Source organism: Larimichthys crocea, chromosome VIII (assembly GCF_000972845.2).
Source record: "Larimichthys crocea isolate SSNF chromosome VIII, L_crocea_2.0, whole genome shotgun sequence".
Taxonomy (NCBI): Eukaryota; Metazoa; Chordata; class Actinopteri; family Sciaenidae; genus Larimichthys; species Larimichthys crocea.
In genome coordinates this window covers 28,367,072-28,389,028 of record NC_040018.1, presented here as the reverse complement: position 1 = coordinate 28,389,028, position 21,957 = coordinate 28,367,072, and the positions used below count along the sequence as shown (strand labels likewise).

The 21,957-nt window shown below is 40.1% G+C and overlaps 1 protein-coding gene across 3 annotated transcripts in view; it reads left to right on the top strand.

Moving 5' to 3' along the window:
- The window catches only part of asb7 (ankyrin repeat and SOCS box containing 7), a 36,434-nt gene extending 29,003 nt beyond the window's left edge, over positions 1–7,431 (top strand). For all 3 annotated transcript variants that reach the window (XM_027281653.1, XM_027281654.1, XM_027281655.1), the window contains exon 5: positions 3,680–7,431. In XM_027281653.1, the coding sequence (XP_027137454.1) occupies positions 3,680–3,819 (140 nt within the window). In that variant the 3' untranslated portion in view covers positions 3,820–7,431. The remainder of the gene's footprint in view (positions 1–3,679) is intronic.
- The last annotated feature ends 14,526 nt before the right edge of the window (positions 7,432–21,957 follow it).

Here is a 21,957-nt window from a genome sequence, read left to right as displayed (position 1 = left end):
CATTTCCAAGTTTCAGAAATTAATTATAAGATCGTAGAAGAAATAGATAGAATTCAGGCAATAGAAAGTTTATATAAATAAGATAACATATATATGAGATCATGAGGATGAATGTGATGTCCACAAGTTTTTCTGCCCAAATTATTACATTTATCTTATCAAGACATTGTAACTTGCACTATGAGTACAGCTAGACATGCTACATTTGTATTCTACATGTTAGATGTGTTTGTGTAATCCTGATGACTCCAGGAGTTTATGTTAGTAACCTGTTATTGACACATTTTCATTTGCTAATTTAAATAATTGTAATGGAATCAGGATCTGAGTCAGTTTTAGGGCTGGGTATCGATTAAAATTCCAAGAATCGATTCGATTCCGATTCTCAAGACTGAGAATCGATTATCATAATTCGATCCGATCTCGATTCGGGTTAGTGTTATTAAAACCATTTTTTTGATCGCCCGTATTCCGTCGTTTTCAACAACGGAATACGGGCGCATATCTTTGCAAATGTAACCCGCAATCGCCTCAGTTATTTTAGGAGAACGTACAGAAGTGGCTGGTCGTTGTAGAGTTTTCCTTGAGTGTTCTTTTGTCTGTAGTTTTATTGTATTTCCAGTGAATTTCCATTTTTCCCACGTTGATGAACGCATCATAGTCATTCCGACGGCCATTGAACGCACCTCGCAGGTGTGAGACGCCGTAGTGTAGTTTAAACGCGGTGCACGCCTGTTTCAATTCAATGACGCGACTTAAAATTTTAATTTAATTAAATCGATCTTTGGATGTACGAATCGATCTTAAGGAATTAATATGAAAATCGATTTTTTTCAACACAGGCCTAGTCAATTTTTACATTTTATTTCTACATAAATGTGCAAAGAACTCCTTTTTTAAAAAATGTCAAATGTCACATAATCGAGGAATGCATTTATTTGCTTTAAAGGCAGCGTTTGTCTGTAAAGTATGATCATTTAGAAGTGAACGCTGTAGTTGTAGGCGTGGATACTAATCACGCCTACAATCTAGTCAATGTTGCATGCCTGTTTGCTAATGTAGTGTGGCACAGGGAAAAGTTAATGTCCTTAACCATGAAAAGAAATCTGTGATAGTGGGTGTGGTGTCGAAAGAGGGCTGCCTGCCAACCCAAGGTTATAATGACCAGTGTTCAGTCACAGAACAATCCCAGGTTGGAGGAACAGGAGAGCACATTACCTGAAGCATTATGATTTAGAAGGAACAATGGCTGCATTCCTCCACTACCCCCTGAACTTTGATATCAAAGATATCAAAGAGCTGTGCACTGATTCAGACAAGCCCTTTCAGAGACTGCAAACCTTCAGCCAGATCACATATCTGCTGGGTTATTGATTACACCTCTACCTCCTGGATTAATTCATATGCCATGAAAGGCTCGTCCCACCCAGAATGACAAGCACCCAGCTCTTTTCAACTGTCCTCACACAATGGTTTCAACTTAAAGCAGAACCAAAGGCATTCCCTTCCCAGAGAAATGTTACATGTAATATCACTGTCATCGCTGACGTCCAAGTCTAGATGAGCAAAAGGAATCATTTCTAAAGGCAGAATGCTTTCTCCTGTAGAAGGTGCAGTGGTACCTGAGGCTAGTTTTTGTAACATGTCATTACTCCAGCATGGTACATGGTTAGTGTATTGGTCACATGATTCATATACTCTGGCTGTTGAGTACTGAACAAAGGCACTTAGAAATTAGAAAGATCATGTAGGATGGCTGGGAACTCTTTTCCAATCTGTCCTGTCTTTACAACCCATAATGCCTCTCATGAGCTGAGTGGTACAAGATTCTTCATGCCATTTCGGATGTACTTCATTACATGTTGGTACCTTATTCGAACCGGTTCTTGATTTCCCACCCTTAAATTTGTACAGTATTGTTTTCGGTTCAGTTATCTTAGTCAAAGAAAAACCTTGTCAAGCCCACCTGCATGATGCTAATATCATTATATGAATATTTACCCTCATTAACGTGCTGCTTGGTTAGGAAGCAGTGGCCCTCATGCGGAGTGTGTCAGATATTGTGGTATTCCTGGAACTGAAGCCCATGTTTTTATGGGTTTTCTTCATGAAGTGAAGTCGCTCTTTAGACCATTTCTTCCTCTCCCGCAGGGACTCCATCTTTTTACAAGTTTCCAGCAGAGCAGACGTGCATGTTTGACATCATTGTTTTTCAATGCGTAACTGTCATGAAAAAGAATCGTTAAAGGGAATTCAGCTCGGAGGCATACAACTCAGATGAAGCAGACCATTTGGAACCAGTTCTCAACTGGAACCAGTTCTCGATTCCCATCCCTAGATGTGACATCACAGTTCCTTGGCGATAGCGCTGCCAGCAATCCTGAAAGTACCTGAAACTAGTATTTACTTTCACCTCCTGAGCAGTGGTCAACTTTTTGGAAATCAAAAAAAAGAACCTGTGGTGTTATGTTTTGATAACTTCCTGTAGTAGGAAAGGGATCACGTCACCTTCCTGGTGTTTTTTTTCCATTCATGTTTTCCCCACAGGTTAGCTGTACTGCCAGGTGCTGCAGTAGGTAGATGTTTTGAGATATCCACTGCTGAAATTTGAGTACGGTGAAGGTGAACAGAATGGTACAGGCCTTGGATTGAATCATGGGATTCTGTTGGGAGAGTAAATGTGAGTTTTGTTATATTTCAGCTTATAGTTGTTCCTGTGGTGAAGGAAGATAAGTGTCCACGGCAGAGGAGTCATTTTACCTACATTAGACTGATAACACCCGCATGCATCACTTCCTGGAATAAAGGGGATTCTTTACAGCTGTTTGCATACAGCTGATAACGGAGAGGATACTGAGTGATTTGGGGAACTGATTAATTCCGTTGGAAGGCTGTTGGAAAACCGTCCAGCTAACAGAGGGATGTTTGAAGTTTCATAATGGATACTGTTACCAACTGCCTATTTTAATTTAATTTAATCTTTTCATCATCAACTCATCCAAACCCATCTCAGTTGGGTTTATGTCAGTGATTGTGGAGGCTTGTTAAGTGTATCGCCATCACAGCTCCTCATCCACGCTTCGTAACGGGAACCACACATGCAGATACCATCCTGTGGTTGGTACCAAAACTTTCAAATCTGACTCAGTCCGGATTCCCACTGGTCCAATGTCCATTCCTTTTGTTTAGTCGCAGTTGTTGGTCTCCCTCAATCGTTGATTCTTTGCAGCAATTTGACCCTTGAAGGTCTTATTCACACAGTCTACTCTGAACAGTTGATGTTGAGATGTGTCTGCCACTTGAACTCTGCGAAGCATTTATGTGGGCTCTAACCTCGGGTGCTGATAATTGTTGATTTCTGAGGCTGTTAACTGTGAAGAACTTTTCTGCAGCAGAGCTAACTCTCAAGAGCCAGTTCCATCATCGTGTTTGATGGTTTTTGTGACTGCACTTGAAGACACATTTAAAGTTCTTTAGATTTTCTGGATTAACTGACCTTTATATCTTAAAGTAATGATGGACTGTACAAAACTGTCATCAAAGGAAACGGTGGACAGTTTGAAGAGTCTAAAATATACAACTTGAAAAATTAGGGCATTGTTTATCATTCAAGTCATGAATGAAGCCATGCTACAGGCGATATTCCACTGTGTTATAAATGTTTCTTTTCCTCTTTCAGGAGAACCTCGGACTCTACAAGACTTGTGTCGAATAAAAATCCGTCACTGCATTGGCCTTCAAAGCTTGAAATTCTTGGAGGATCTACCAATCGCAAAGGTTATGAAAGACTACTTAAAACACAAGTTTGACAGCGTGTGAAGGGCGATGACAATAGAAGAGGAGAGGGTGACTAAAAAAAACTCTCTGCTATCATTTAAGAAGACTATGCAATCACTATGATCCTTGTCTGGAAGAAAAGTCCACGGGTCTGTTCTGTACACGCTGAAGGATAGTTAGTTCAGTTTGTTCGTCCAGTACAACACAAGGAAAGTTGAGTTTTCTGCTCCCGCTCTCCATTTCAGCCTTTTTACAGATAGAACAGATGCTGAAGAATGTAAATGGACCCTCATGTGAGGAACACTTCAAGTCTTTGTGGGAAAAAGAAGACCTCATTTGACTGCAGATAGCATTGTTACTACAGTTAGCATTTTACCATTTCTGTTGTTGCTGTAAAAATGTTTCTGATGTTATCTTTGCTGGGTCAGATTTCCATCAAGTGCACACTTGCCAGTGAATATATTTTAACTTTTTATTATTTTTACTGAGCTATAGAAAGCTAAACTCAAATTGCTGCAATGAATTTTCTCTAACTCAAAATCTGTTTTGGGCCTACCTTTGGACGATAATAGCTTTATAAACATCTCCGAGGTGCACTTCCTGATTTTGTTTTATTACCCAACAGTGAGTGTGAAACGGCCCACAGCTCCAGGTTGTTCAGTTCCATTTCACAGCTGTTGATCTGTGGAGTAGTGTGAAGCTGGGCTGTTTGTGGTACTCTTAATATTTTTAAAACGTGCCAAGCAAAGTTTTTGACGTGTTGGAAATCTACCTGATCATCGAGGAAGTTAATCAGGTGTCAGCACCGATTCAGACTAGATGTTAAAATCAGATGATGATAATGTTGTTGCTGTTGTGTAAACTCAGCTAAAGATCAATTTTAAAGCAGCGTCAGCCCAGCGTAACATGAACATGTCACGTCAGGCTGAATGAATAAAGTGAAATAATTCCGTCTCATCGTCAGGCCACAGACTGCAACCTCACTGCTGGAACTGAACTGAATTTTCTGTTCAGTAAATGTCAACAGTAAGCTAAGAGGACACTTTGAGGTTTAGTGTTGCTGTAACAAAATCAGGGTGTGTGCCTTTTTTAAAAAACAAAACAAAACAAATCTGTTATGCAAGAATAACTTGCACAGACGCATTTTTATTTCAAAATGACACAAACAAGAATCTAACAAAGTGTTTTAAGAACTCAAGAAAGTGTAATGCTTAGATACTTTTTGATACGACCAGTTGAACGGTGGAAGCGTTCCACATCAACTTGCTTTATCCATTTCTACGCTATATGTAGTAAATTTGAGTTTGGAGCGAGTGCACTGTGATCGAATTCTGTTCTGAAAGCACCAAATGTCCTCACTAAAGCAGTTGTTCATGGAGCTATGGGTAACTGTCCGAGGTCTCTTTTAGATAACACTGACACACAATCACTAGAAGCTACAGTCAATGTAAATATGTTACATGTACAACAGATATTTTTGTAGAATTTATTTAAGCGACGATCTCTGGTATTCTTATTGTATTTAAAGTTTGGAAAGTATTGTGATCTGTTTGGTGTGACTCAAGTATTTCTTTTTGTGTGCGTCTGAGTTCAAATAACTCTGTTGTACAAGAATCATTTGGAATCAGCTGTTCTTTGGTTTTTATTTCAGAAATGTTGGGTGCTTTCTTAAAATTCATCATCTCTTGCAGGTAACTCTGTTGTGGAGATTATACTGTGAATTTCTCATTTTGACAATTTAGAATACAATGTAGGATTTGGGTCTTTTTAAATAATTGCCCATGCCACAGGAAATTATTTTTTTTCTTCGTCTCTGCATGTGTTTAAAATGCGTAGTGAAATTATGTGGCGCCTAAAGTTGGTTTTCCTAAAATGTTGTATCCGCAAATCCATTCTAACAATGTTCACTTGTGTTAACATGTCAGTGTCTTTTTTCATATTTAAATTTGCATGTTTGTCTGAAGCCTTGTGTTGGGACATTTTGTGAAAGGTGCACACGTTGAAATGCAAACTGCTCTGTGCAGGTAAACGCAAAGAAATTAGATGACCGATTTTTAATTGGTTTAAAACAAGACTACGAACAGGAAGCGAAAGGGTTTTACAGAGGAAAATGAAAAGTGAGTGTGGAGGTCAGGGGAGTTGAATACCGCAACCAGAAAGATAGTGTGTCCCATTTCAGAGGCTGCACCCTTCGAAGTCTGCCTTTCAGAGCTGAATCCAATGTAACGTTGACAGGAGTTTTTATTCTGTGTCCTGAACATTTTTCCAGTGAAAGTTGTCAGTTGTTGTTGTCAACAGACGATCACCAAGACACAACGTGCTTCTTTATTCTCAAAAAGTTTAAATCACACGTCGTTTAGATCAACGTATAGAGGTTGTGTCTGGATAGTTAGGTGAGATTCTTTTAGATTGTAGTCCTTGATTCAGAAATGGAGCTGCATTAAAAAAAGTTTTAAAATGCGTCTGAAGTCATGGGGAGATGAAACCATGACTAAATTAGTTGTTTTTAAAGAGTGATAATTGGTAAAATTGCTAAGTTTGACGAAGTCACGTGATGAATAAAGGTGTAGATGTAGGGAGGAGTTCTTGGTGGAGTAATGCCTCAAATAACAGGCCTTTTATCCAGGAGACCTGAGTTTCTGTCCAATGACTCGGCATGTCGTTGTCAGTGTTGACTTTTGGTTTGGGACACAAACGTCTTTCTGCCAGAAAGCCCGGGAAGCAAACTTCGCCCAGGGTGCAGAAACACATGGAAATCTTAGTAAACACCCGTTTGCTAGGTAGCACTCTTCTTCTTTTTACTTTTATTTACTTTTATTGGCCATCTGACAGAGTGTGACAGTCTGTTAACCTTTAAGATTGTCGTGATCGCCCAGTTTAGCAAGCATGGATATTTGTTTAACAGTGCCATCAAAAAGCTTTTTTTTGTTGATTTTCTATCCATTTTTGTCAATAACTACAAAATTTGGAAGGTTACACATCTTTTTATTTTTTTATTTTCCTTTTTCGTACTGAATCAAGAGAGACGGGTTCAGTCTAGTAGCCCTCAGTCTTCCGAATGACACGTTTGTAGGCTGTCCTCTAAAAGAGGCAGCGGCTGAAATGGAACAATGACAAAACCTGTTCTTGAAATAGGCATTTATGTTCTTATTTTGCATATGGTCTGATTTGATGTTGGTCCAGAAGTAGTTTTTACTCATGGCTTTAGTCCAATTGGTTCTTTTGATAGTACATTCTGCATATAGCTCCCTTCCCTTTGACTCACTGATCATTTTTCTAACGCAGTGTTCCAAGATCTGAAAATAAAAGCTGAAGGTTATTCAGTGTTCATCGTGCCAGAATATTCTTCACCACAACATCTGTTTCATGTTCCATACTGTCCATCTTTCTGTACCAGATTTTGGATTTGATATGACGCCATTTTGCAGCAGTTTTGTATTGCGTGTGAATAAGTCTGTCATACATTGACTGCCTTCTCCAATCAGTTCCTCAGCAGACTTTGGTTGTCACAATCAGGGAAACACTTCATACATGTCTTATGTGGCTATCAAATGGCTGTAAGTCTTCCACATCATTAACTACTGAATGTACAGAATATGCAGATTTTCAAATGTAAAAAAAACAAAATGTGTGAATAAACTAAAGTTAACGTTTCGGCGGCGTCAGCTGTGATTTGTGTCTTTTGGTGATTCTACCTCTTCATTTATGGACTTTCTGCAGTCAACAGGTTTTTATTTATTTGACACACTGTGTCTTAAACATGCATTTTTTTTAATGGACAGCAGAGGGCAGTGGCATTGGCTGCAAAAAAATATATGGAGTATGGAGTCTTATGGAAAAAAGAAATCTACTTTTCACTTGATTTATTACCTCAGTGAACAGTTTCCTCATGGATTTATGGGTCAGTTGCAAGTTTCAAGTCTTCTTCCACACAACATAAAGTTAATTTAGTAAATTATGGTCCACTTTAGAGTAAAATAGACGATAAAGCAGAGTATCCTTTAAGTCAGGGGTCTCCAAACTACGGCCCGCGGGCCACATCCGGCCCGCCTAAACAATTGGAGTGGCCCACTTAATGATCCCAAACAATCCCTCTAAACATGGCCTATTTTTCAAAATTGCATTTTCCTATTATAAAATATCCACACTTAATGATTAAGCTTGGCATTCTAATTAAAATCTACCTTATTTACGAACTATTTACAGTACTAGCTAATTTTCATCCCCTCACACAATGGTATATTCCGACGTGACTTTGCTCGTGATCAACTTCCGCGCAGTCTGCCCGGGGGATTCAACTCGGCGGGTCAGGGACGGCCGCACGGTGCGGGAGGATCCCCTCGTGGGACCTCTCCCCCGGCGCTGGCTGGCCTCCGCCGGGCACATTTCTTCCCCGGTGGTGCGCCGCAACCAGCTCTGGGTCGGCTTGGAAAGGCTCGGGGGTAAAGGTGGCTCACGGCTCCGGCCGGGAGCTTTACAGCGCCCTCCTTCCCGGACCTCACCGCTTCCCGGGGCCGTGGACTTAGTGCTCGCTGCGCCCTCTCCGCGACTGTCGGATCACAATTTATCGCAACTTTCACTTCCTCCCGCAACAAAATCGCAACAAAAATGTAAAAAGCACCGCAACTTTCATCTCAAATTTTATGAAAACCTCATGCAACATCAGGCATTTTAGGCCGCAACTATTTCAAAAAAGGCCCGCAAAATCCTGGTGGGACTGATATCATTTCAGTTATAGACTGACCCCGACCCCCATCACAGAAAGGCAAGTTGATGTGGCCCGCACCGAAAAAAGTTTGGGGCTTTAAGGAGTAGCTATGTGGGAGAAAATCATCAGCTAGGCTAGTCGGGCCCACTCAGTTATTAGTAGCTGAAAGACGCACAGAATAACCACACAGACACGAAATGACTACAAAGAAATACTTGTGGTTACAAAAAGATGACAAGGCTGCATTGTTTTCAGTCTTCTTTTATTCCGGGGGTCTTGTGCCCATTGTCTCACGATCCATCCATGTCCAAGTGTCGGTGTGTAATATCTGAGTGGATCCAAGCACGTTCTCTGTTAGCTCTGATTTCATCATCATCACAGGAGACCCGTGTTTCAATGTAGTCTCGTTAAAGAGACTTTACTGTACCTTTTGTTTCAGTATATCTCTGAGCCAGTAATCTCTTTTTGATGTCACTAGATTTGCCATACATACTGTTATGTATCGTTAGGCCTACAACTTTGATTTGCAAATGAAGAAGAGTTTAGTTTTAGTTGGTTCTGGGTTCATTAAAGTGCAGAAATAGGTTTTATGTTCTGTAGCTCCAATTAACATCATCCAGTCAGGATGTTTGAAAGGGAAATCATACACAGGATTAGAACTTCAACTTTGCATTTGTGTCTTCACAGATTATAACGTCAATAACTGAGACCCTGACAAAACATAACGCTGCTAACTAACAAAAGGAATTATACTTGATACAAAGGGTTAACAACAGGCCCTCCTGAATACCTTACAGCACAGGATTTGATTTATTGTTTGGTGTCAGATTTCAGCTGTTGGTATCACCACACAGAGTGATGGATTGTGCGTGATTAGGGTTTAATTATATTCCCCACAGTAACTGTGTTTACTTCTTTTATTTTCTTTGTGACACAAAGGCGTGACAATGGGAAGCTCTGTTATATTCCAAAGAAAAACAAGTTCATGGTTTTAAAGAAAAATAAAAAAACATACCTTTGGTATATTGGTGTGGTACAAGAAACTACATGAGAATAGAAAAGAGAAAAGAGACTGAATTAAGTATGAAAGGATGCCACGTCCAGAGTTTGATTTCAAATACTCCATTCAAATGCGAAATTCACGTTGGAAATCTGGAGGCTGAGAAATATGATAACAGTTCTCTGCTGGATGTCTTATAATTCCAAATTCAAATCAGGGATCCTTGATCACTAAGTTAATTTAGTGAAAGGACATACGTTTGGCTCTGAAATGGATTTGAAATAAAACAATATGTGCTTTCAGAGCAGACTTTCAGCTTTAATTTAATGGTATTGACATTAATATTGGGCGAACCATGCAGGAAGTACAACCATTATTACACATAGATGCATATAGTCATCATATTTCAGACTTGGTTATAAATCCTTCACTGATATACAGATACTAAATGCTGGGTTTTCTTCCCTGGTGTTGGTCTGCCAGGCCTGTAGTGCAGCTGTCTGTATGTCCCACTTGTTTGGGGGCTTCTTCTTTCCTTCAGCAAGTGTGATTGAATTGGCTGTTGATGAACATTCCACTTTCTTGTCTTGAAAAAGTCTTTTTGGATGACGTTTTGCATACTATTAATTAATTAATAAGGCACTTTAGTGACCCTGAGCTTATAGGATCTAGGATCTAGGATATTTGATGATCAGTAAATATTGTGAAATACTCTGTTGGTTCCATTGGCAGTCATACATGTCCATGACATATTTACCTCCGTCATGTTGTAGAGACGAGGTGGTATGCTGATGCAGATCTTGCAGAACTCTGCAGGTTTTTGGAAATAAGTCTTTGAGAGTTGTAACCTGGCCTTTTAGTTCTTTAGTTATACTTAAGTTATTTGCATCTTGTGGTAAACCCTGTGCAGTTATTCTGGTGAATAAGTCCTTATCGTGGTTTTTGATATAGATATGCCAACCTGCAGGAGAGGCTCCTTGATGTGGCTGACAGCTGAAAAGGGGTTTTTCCTCACAAGTGAAATATTCTTTTGTCGTCCACTGCAGTCGTCTTTCAGGTTCTATCAGGCTGTTTCATATCTCACCAGTGCACTGATATGACATGCACCAATGATGGAATAATGCACACCTCTCCTGGCAACAGCTGAACAGCTGTCCAGTTACTTTTGGTTTCTAAAAATGGTGAACTACAAATATAAATGTCTGCATTTCCTATACAGTTTATCCAATTTGAATGTAAATACCCTGACATCCACAGAGGTGGTCTCTAGAGCCAAAATAAAAAAAATAGAATGGAAAAGTGAACTGCAGTAGTGTAACCTCAAATGAAAAGCAATAAAGTCCAATTACTGAGCTTCTTTAAAATCTCTTGATATATACTGTAAACTGGAAGGAGAAAACACAGTCAGCCCAAACTGACCAGTCACAATCTCTACATGCTATCTCTATAGCTACTACTGTAGGCCTGACCTGTTGTTACGCTGTTGACGAGGTGCATATCAAGTCAGGTCTGTAATATTCAAATAACCCAATATCACAAATTACAGTTTGGCTCAAGGGTCAACATACGACACGTTAACTTTCTGTTATTAGACCTCGTAAAACATAAGTGAAGAACACGGATCCTAGAGGACGTTGTGCAACTTCAAGCTCAGGTTTAATAGTCACATATAATCAAACGGATGTATTACTTCATTAAATAAATACATGCATAACTTAATGTTATGTACAATGTCTAATAAAAACCCAATCCCAACTACAGTGACCAGTGTTTAGTTTGTCTGTTCTTGGCTACTGTAGAAACATATGTAGACACAGTATAAAGGGCTCTACAAACAATAACAATAATAATAAAAAAAAAAACAATTCTTTTTTGCGGTTAATTATACACTAACAAAAGCATACTAAAGTTCATTTCTGCTATATCTGCTAAATCTGACATACTTGACCTTTAATTCCAGAGGGGCTGTCAATAGTTTTGTGAATTGTAATTTTTCATTTTGGGGATTATTTGATTCATCATCAGCAATCTGAAAATGTTCTCAGATTTATTACATATTTCTTATTTTTTAGGCAATTATAAATCAAATATGCTAATCTTTTGGCACTATTCGAGTTGGATGTTGAAGATAATCTACCAATACTTTCTTCCTCCCATGAGGAAAGTAAGTATCATCTGATAATAATCACTGCCGAGCCTGTTCAGGTCATTCCACCTACACTGGCGCAGTACCAGGGTGTTAGCTTTCAGAGGAGAGCTGTGCACATGTGTGTGCTTGCTTAGTTTGGAGGGGCTCTGTTTTTAATGCATGCATATTTAATCGGTCAACCATCCAAATAACAAAATATAAAAGCAACAGAAAAATCTGAAAAATGGCACTTTGTCAAGCATCTCTCCTAAGCAGTGTATCGTTTTACAAAAGGCATTTTCCTCTTTTCTTTCTTCTTTTTCCTCCGGAATGCTGTCTTAAAGGAGGTGGTTTCTGCTTTCACCTCCATTTGTTCTCAGCAGGACTCAGTCAAACACTACACTGAGCTGAGGTGACCTAATAGTGGCTGTGATATACTTCTGTCTTACTTTACCAAACATAGGGTGCTATCATTGAACAGATCACTGGTAGCATTACATGATAAAACAATGCCATCCCTCTGTGGGCCAGCAAGCCTTCAGACAGTAGGAACAATAGCAGCTTTGTCAGGAGTCTGTACAGCTCTGTGTGTCTAAAAATATCTGAATCTTTCGTCCTCTCCTACCTGATACAGCCCCCCATAATGTCTAACCTAAACCAAATATGTGCACATATCCCCTAAGATGGATTTGTGAAAAATATATGAATGCTATTACTCTATTGGATTCATATGTTTGCCCCTTTCCTCAGGCCAGACACTCTGCCCACCAACCTGCCAACGTTTTTCTATTGGATTAGAGGAGTACAGGCTTGTTGGTATAATTCTCAAGGTCTAAAACCAACTTGCCCCCCATCCACAACATTCTCAATGGATGGGTTTCCATCCATTGAGAATGTTGTGGATGGTTCTGCTTAAACTGTATTTATTTATACAGCACATTTCAGGCAAACCTGCAGCCTAACATGCTTTACAGAGAAGACATACAATGATAAAAATGGCAATAAAAAAATAAATGCATGGGATAAAAAAGAAAAAGTAAGAGTGCATAAAAACCAAGGAAGAATTCTAGGTTTTACAATTTTGAAAACCAAGTATCAGATGGACAAGGCTTAAAAGCTAGGCAGTAACGAAGCACCATAAATATAATATGTTTGTGACATTTTTTAATAGAAATAATAAACAATGTACTAACATAGTGGATACAGAAATATATAGCTGGGTATCATCAGCGTAGTTATGAAACTCAGTGTTACGTGCATTCTGATGAAAAAAGAACAGGACCTAAAATAGAACCTTGCGGGACTCCACAGGTGTGTTTTTCATGTGTCATCACTTCGTTTTCACAAGTCACCAAGAAACCAAACCTTGATCTATCTAAATTATTGTCAGCCTGTCTCTAACCATCCAATTCTTACAAAAGTACTAGAGGGAGTTGTGTTTCAGCATCTTTCTGCCCACATATTTAGCAGTTATGTTAAAACATTACAAGGGATTTGGATTTCACCTCAGTGCTAATATTATCCACTGGACTTTTGATATTAGACATCACTGTATACACTTAGACCAACTGGAAAATCAATATTTGGCCTAGTTGTCTTCTCAGAAACAGCTTTGTGTGTTTCTTATATACTAGAACTACTTGAACTTTTTCTTTTGTAAAATATGGAGTACCTCAGGGCTTCATTCATGGTTCGCTTTATATTCGTCTCTTCACAAAAATACACGCCAGTCATGGAATTGCTGCGATAATAATACTCAACTGTATGTGCTTGTAAAGGTGAATCATCATTCAAAAATGACTAGACTGGACACCTGCGTGTCTGCTGGGAATGACTGGATGTCATTCTGTCTGTAATGTTTTGCTTCAAAATTCTGATAAAATGGATATGATGGTAATTGTCCCTGCTTGAAATACGCAATCAAGTTTGCCGGCCAAGTTTCTACGTTCATACAGATCAGACTTCTAAATGGACAGGCACCTTCAAATCTCTTACTGGGCGACCTTCTACTGGAATAAACTTCCTGCAGACAGCTCTCAGACGGCTTTGTTGAGGTCTTTAAATACAAACTTAAAACTCGTCTTTTCGCCTAGTATCGTCTTTTATTACATCCTTCTGGTGGGTCTGTCTCAGTCTCAACGAACCTATCAGGTATAGTATTTATATTCCATGTTTGTCCTGCTGACATGAATACTGTAAATCATCTGAAAACCTAATGAACTCTGTTTGTTTTCTGTCCCAAAAGCACAGCTGTGTGCCTCTCTCTCTCTCTCTCGCTCTCCCTCCCTAGTTTTTCATCCTTGTCTTCTCCTTTCACTCTCTCTGCTGGACTCTCTCCCTTTGCTGTCGGTGCTTCGTTACAAATGTTTGGTTCGTCTCTCTCTCTACCTTTTTGCCCATTGTCCCTGTCTATATGTCCCTCTCTGTGCTTGTATCCTTTTTCTGTGTTAATGGCGTGCTTGAGCTTTGCCTATTGTGTGTTTCTACAGTCTGTCCTCTTCCAGATTTCCATGGTGAAAAGGTTTCCTGTTTGGCAACCCATGGTAAAAAAAAAAACTGAGACGTCCTCTCAGATCAATATTCTTCATTTTACTAAATTGGTTTATTCTGATTATCTATTCTGCACACACATTTATTGCATGTCTGTCTGTCCTGGGAGAGGGATCCCTCCTCTGTTCCTCTTCATTGTTAAAAGAGTTTTTGGTGAAACTTTAACCCACCCAAAGAGCAAAATTAATAACTAGAAGGAGAACAGAACACTGACACTGAATAAAGTTAATGCAACGATCCATTGTCACAGGTACCGATTTTGTTTCGACTGTTCAATGCAGTCTTTGAAGAGACATTCCTGGAACTTCATTTGGCCCTGCTGAGGTGTTAATACCAGATCCATGTTCCAGGTACTTTCACAGGTTGGTGGCTAAAACAAACACAACGTCTGGTCTGGCAGAAATAGTGATACCACCAAGCGCCAACCTCTGTGGCTGTGAAGTGAAGCCAATGTGAAAGTGCCAAAAACTAATGTCCAATGTCACAGCAGAAATAAACACGTTGTGGTCTCTATAGCTAATTTCCCCATTCGTGACAACTGTACTGAGTAAAATTTTATAGAACTCACCTGTTCAGATGATATTAAGGTTTAAAGTTATGCAGGATTAAGAATGTGGTAACTTTGATTGATGGGTAGGTTCTGTTAAAGATGGCTGGTTCGAGCAACCAGGCTTTATTCAGCCTGTCTCAGGTCCACCCACACTCAACCTCTTTGCCCATTTTTGGATTAGCCAGGAGGCAACAGAGGCAGGACTGTCAGGATGGTGGTGGTCAGAGCTATCACACTAAGCTTCACAATTGCTCCTCCGAAACCTGTGAGTAACATCATGATAGGATAGGACATCAGTGTTATTATACTGTCAATGGATACAACACATATCTAAACAGGTAACGAGTTAAAGATTTTTAATTTTTTTTTAATTGTCCTGTTGAACAAATGCCCACATAGGCACTGAGAGGAAGACGAAAACAGGAAGGATGCCTTCTGCTCTGATTCTTTCAGAGAATACCTGGCTACTTTAAAACTCACAAGTACAGATTTAAAGATCCAGTTGTTTGTTTTCAAAAATTCACTGTGAAGAAAATCATTTGAGATCACAACATTTCAGACACACTCAGGCCTGTTAAGTTATTGTTGCGAGATGAATGAAACATATTTGTTCTCCAGGAAACGAGAAGACATTCCAGGAGCTGCTGTTGGCTACTTTCCACATGTCTCTCTCAAGGGACTCTTTATCTTATTGCTCCGGTCCAGGAGACAAGCAGCTATCAGGGGTCAGCTGTGTGACGTTCGGCTGCCTTGTGCCGAACTCTGAGAAAACAAAGAGGCTCTTTCTGATGGCTTTCACCCCCCTGTTACCATAACCAGCTGTTAGCTGCACCATTTTATTAAGACTTCATTTTGTGGTGAAAGCGCTTCAACTCCTTACCAGATGCACAGACCACTGAAGCAGAACAGAGTGACAGAGTGTCCAGTGCAGGAATTCCCTCATGCTGGAATCCCAAAGTCGTCTCTGTCTCGCTGCTGCCTACTAACAAACCATTTAAACATTGGTACTCTGTGTCGGGCAGGTGAGTCCGAGGCAAATACAGGGGAAGCAGCCAAATGCAGATAGTCAAGGCAGACTGGAACAGTTTAGGGATCTATTGACGAAGTGATGACTCATGAGCTTACAGACAGACAGGCAGGCAGGTAGCCAAGTACAGGTAAGGCTTGATGAACAGATACAGGTTGACAATAGACCGTCTGAATAAACAAATCCGATAAGTGCACGACAGGTGACACGTCAGGACTGGCAACAAATCAAAACGCAGGAACAGATAAGCTTCAGGCATACGCATCATTGACAGTCTGGTTTGGAAATGAGCTGGTAAACTTTCCGCCAGGCTGGATAGGAAAATGGGAAGCAGGTGTGTGTAGGCGAGGCTACGGCAACACTATTTCAAAGACAGTGAGACAACAGCTCTTACTCATCCACAGTCTGAGGAAGTTCAACATGGACTCCAGGAGTAGATGGTGAAAACTGCCCAGCACATCACCGGGATCGAGCTGCGACCCATGGAGAACATCAACACCAAGAGGTGCAGGAAGAAATCTAATAGGATCATCAAAAACCTCAAATGATTCTTCTTGATACAAGATGGTACTCATCGCTCACCAACATCTCTTGTCCCCTGAAGAACCAGGAAGCTGGAAAGCCTGACAGAGCCATCACTTTGACACTCTGACAGTCTTTACAATATCATGGATAAAACAAGAAACTGGAATCATTTTCATCTTTGATCTATTTTTCCTGAATTCAAATGCACTAGGTCATGTTTTTAATTATTATAGGCCTATGAACAGTGAATATTATATGAATATTCTGAATGTATAAGAGAAATAGTTTATAATGTCTCTGTACATGTACAGTATGTATAAAATACAGGTGTAGATCTGAAATAGCAGCCCGAAGCTTTCGCGGGGTACAGTGTTAGTAGAAAGGATGTGAAACTCCTGATGACACACCTCAAATGACGTGTGATGCCGACTGACACAGTTGTCAGACAAACCAAAATATCAACTCACAGTACACAAAAACAGATTTTTAGTCAAGTTTCCGAGGTCTCTGTGATTTCTGCCACCACAATAAAACGAAGTTTAAAGCAATGATACGATTATATGACCCTCATTTGTCGACATGTCATCGACTCCGCCTACCTAATTTGCATAAAATCGTAGAATAATGAGAATTCTTATTAATACCAGACGTAAACGCAGAGGTCTGTGAGGTCACTACATGTCACTATCCAGATAATATAACCTGATCATATTTTAGTACCAAATAAACAGCCCCTATGATAACTGGTGACAATATGTTCTGTGAATTATATGTATATGTTATCTATTATACAGAGATCATATAGAGCAGGGGTCTCCAAACTACAGCCCGCGGGCCACATCCGGCCCGCCTGAACAATTGGAGTGGCCCACGTAACGATCCCAAACAATCCCTCTAAACATGGCCTATTTTTCAAAATTGCATTTTCCTATTATAAAATATCCACACTTAATGATTAAGCTTGGCATTCTAATTAAAATCTACCTTATTTACGAACTATTTACAGTACTAGCTCATTTTCATCCCCTCAGACAATGGTATATTCCAACGTGACTTTGCTCGTGATCAACTTCCGTGCAGTCTGCCCAGGGGATTCAACTCGGCGGGTCAGGGACGGCCGCACGGTGCGGGAGGATCCCCTCGTGGGACCTCTCCCCAGCGATGGCTGGCCTCCGTGGGCACATTTCCTCCGCGGCGGGGCGCTGCGACCGGCTCTGGGTCGGCTTGGAAAGGCTCGGGGGCGAAGGTGGCTCACGGCTCCGGCCGCGAGCTTTACAGCGCCCTCCTGCCCAGACATCGCCACTTCCCGGGGCCGTGGACTTAGTGCTCGCTGCGCCCTCTCCGCGACTGTCGAATCGCAATTTATCGCAACTTTCACTTCCTCCCGCAACAAAATCGCAACAAAAATGTAAAAAGCACCGCAACTTTCACCGCAATTTTTTTGAAAACCTCATGCAACATCAGGGATTTTAGGCCCCAACTATTTCAAAAAAGGCCCGTGAAATCCTAGTGGGACTGATATAATTTCCGGTTATAGACATCACAGAAAGGCAAGTTGATGTGGCCCGCACCGAAAAAAGTTTGGGGACCCCTGCTATAGAGTATCTGAAACAGTGGATGGCAGTTTGGATGAATTAACCGTTAAATATGCTCTTTAAATCACAGATCTCACAGAAACAGAAGCAACATATTCACATTTCACAAGCACATTATTAAAGACACTTCCATAATTATCAGTGTTATCATCCACAGGTAAAATAAAAGGTTAATGACAGCATGCATGTGGGCTGACAACATACAACTGATACTGCTCGACTCGCACTGATAGGAATGAATGACACAGTGTGACAGAAAGGTTACACACTCACACACGCTAAGCAATTATGAAAATCTCTACCCACACATCCACTTCCACATCAGCCACAATTCCATTAGCTTTATTCGAGCTTTTAGTTTAATTAACAATAATTAGATTGAGTTTATTAGTTCTATATTCGGCATCTTTATCATGGCCAGTGAATTACAACTATAGTATCACTCACTTTCAGTGTCAGACCTGAGCTTGTTTTGATGAAGATAAAGCTGATATTCAGGCTGACACACACACACACACACACACACACTGGTTGTAGTTCTTCTTTGTGTCCGATTTTTTAAGCATTTCAAGCAAAAATAATTAAAATTTCCCATCAAAGACTTTTCTGTGAAGCATAGCTCCCCACCATGCTTCAGTTACTGAACTTCAATATGAGGCACAAGAGGCTAGGGAAAGCTAAGCTTCCCCCTAATTATCAGATCAGATCTGATGTTTTTTTTATTTGGCAACGTGACCTCAGATGATGGTGGCGTGCTGGCATGTCATGTCTGGATTTCCTGCCACATACTGTATCTATGGTGTTGCTCGTGTTGAGGTCTCTCTCCAGTTTCTTCTGATGTCTCTGCTTTGCCTCATTGATTCCAGCTTTAAGTCTCGCTCTGGCAGTGTTGGATGCTTCCTTGTCACCTGATCAGAAGGAATCTTTTTTGGCTCTGAATAGGGCCCTCACCTATCCATTCATCCAGGTTCTGGTTAGGGAATGAATTTGGTAAAGATACTACCCCCAGGTTTATGAGTAGGGTGTTATTTTTTTGTTAAGGACCTTCTGATTCTCATTAAAACCTCTTTGAAGGTGGTTTAACAAGATGAGCTTTCGAAATATATCTATACCAGGTTCAGTTCCCTTATTATTTTGAGTCAAGCTTGGAGTTGAATACCTATTTAGTTGTTTGTAGTCACTCCTATGGGCAAGACTATTTCATCAATGACATTGATTAACTGTGTACTAACAAAGAGCTACTTTGGATTTTAAATGTTTAAATGGTAAATGGACTGTACTTATGTAACGCTTTTCTAGTCTTCCGACCACTCAAAGCACTTTACAGGACATATCCCATTCACCCATTCATCCATTCATACACTGGTGGCATTGGCTGCCATGCAAGGTGCCAGTTGCTCATCAAGTTTTAGGAGCTAACCATTCATATGCATTCACACATCACAGAGAAGCCTTGAGAAAAAATTTGGGGTTCAGTATCTTGCTCAAGGACACCTCGATATGTAGACTGGAGGAGCCGGGGATCAAGCCTCCGATCATCTGATTGGTGGACAACCTGCTCTACCTCCTGAGCCGCAGCCACTCCCAAGGTTTAAGGTTTCTTAATGTATTAAAATACTATTTTAAAGCGAGCAAATAACACAATCACAAGACATTTTGGAGGGCAAATATCTCAACAAATACAGGTCAGATTATCAAGTCCCTAAAGATAATTCTAAATGTCTCTGGTGATCCCTTTGATTTGATTTAGTGAAGAGTGAATAGTGATATTTATGCTTTTCTGTATCCAACATTTTAGTATTGGCAGGTGTAATGAACATAGTAGGTTCCAGGTACCACTAGGTGGTCTTATACTTTCCATGACATTGAATTTGCACATTAGCATGTGGAGCCCTTGTTTTGTTCTGTTGCCTATCTTATCCCAAATCCAACAACAACACTGAAGTACACTACATGTACTGTAAAAATTTAGGCCCTGATGCATTTCTGTTGTACAACCTAGTTTATAAATAGACTACAAGAACCTTCTTAACAGGAGCCAAAGCTAGCTGAATGCCTCATATGCATGAAAGAAGACAGTGTGGAAGAAGTTGCTTAACATTTTTTTGTTCCAGTAGAGCTATTTAAACTTTGCCACTGTAAAGGCACTGAATAACAACCTGCTTTTGAAGAGAATGCAGACACAGAAAAAGGCATGACAGTTTCAAGGGGCAGATGCTCAAATCTGACCGAGCTTCCTGTTTCGAATGGGCTTACTCACCAGCTATTTACAGTTCATTTTGAGCACCAAAGCCTCACACGTGACTCCAGTTGAAAAATAGAAACTTTTCTTTCCTCTTCCATTCTCATCTTTGTTCACATTAAGAGCTCTTGAAGCCTCTCCAGGGCTCTAAATTAACTTTTTTGATCACCAGCCAATCAGAAATTCCACTAGCCACATTTTTTCCCGGGACAGATTATGAGAGCAACTGAATTAATTTGGTCATTTTATTAACTAAAGCTTTAAATTAATCTTACAATGAAGTTGGGAACTTAAGTACAAAAATGATCCCAACATTTCATTACTCATTAACCCTTACATACTATTCAGGGTCTAATATGACCCATTTTTTGTACATAACAATAAAACAAAAACATTAAAACTTAAATAAAATACCCCGTGCAAACTGCCGGTTGTAAAAACAGACAAAAGTGAAACTAATTAACTACGTAACATATTTACACATATAGAAGCATGTTTAGAAGACCATACACCAGGAAAATGTCCAAATCTGAGCAAGTAAACAAAGTCTGGCGGGCTAAGCGCTCGCTTCTGAAACACTCCCGGTGGGGTTTGAAGTCGCGTGCAGGACGGACCAAACACGCCACGCTCACGCAACGTGCCGGGAAGCCTGTTTGACCGGTGAGAGCATGCTTCCCGTGAAATAGATGGTAAAGCGCCTCATTTATCACCGGCCAAGCTGGCTAGTGAGTTTTTTTATAATACACGCCAAAATGTATTTTCACCCGCATTTGGCGGGTTGGCGGGCGTTAATTTAGAGCCCTGCTCCTCTCTTTAAGTAAATATTACTTGCGCTTATTGAAGTTGCTTGATTAGTACATTTCTGTTATCATTTTTCATCCAACATGATTAAATCAATGAAAGGGATTTTGATAGTGCATCACTGCTGAGCACTGCAATTCACACAAAAAGATGGCAGCACATCATTTGTCCTTTACACTTTTACATATGACTTTTATGCATAATTAGGTTTAAGCACTAAAATACATGTTAAACTTTGTTAAAATGATGCCTGGTTAAAGTTAGGGAAATGATAAGTTGCCTCCTATGGCAAACTCTAATACAACCACCTTGACCTTCAAAGTATGCGTTTCTGTGGTGGTACACCCCTTTTGACTTCTTTTACATTTCACTTTGATCAAAACCTTTTGCTTTTGCTCTTTCAAAGATTACACAGTTTTAGTTAGTACCAGACATCGGAATAAATGTTCTTTGGTCTACCTGAACCCCATCTGAAGACAAGACATGTTCATGAAATTTCAGGGAAGCATGGAAGAATTTACAATCATAGTGAGGCCTGCCTGTCTGAGCTTGTCCATGATGGCTTGGACATCTTTAAATGTTGTTGCCAAGAGTCAGATTGATGATAAATCATCCAGGTATACAAAGCAAGTGCACACCCGAGTTTTCTTAAGAAGTCACATAACTGTGAACATGTGGAAGGTGGCAGGGGCATTTTTTAAGCCAAAGGCATCTTTTCACTGGTACAGTGCTGTATGGACATATATCCTGGCTCCGAATGCTACTTGTGCACGGTGGTACCACAAGGGACTCGAGAATGTGCGTGGAGGTGGTGATAGGAGCATTCTCTTGCACTGGGTTTTCTGTAAACCACACAGAAAATGTTTTTTCCATTTCTGGGGATGATACAGAGAAACCCATGCTAAAGATGAAGGTTTTCTACATTGCATCCAGAAGCTCTTTTTACACCTTTTGCTTGGTGGAGATCATCACAAAATTTGATGTTTTGGTGGCAAGCCAAGTGCGTCCTACTTTGGTGTACAGACATTATTGTGGTATTGGAACATGGAACAAG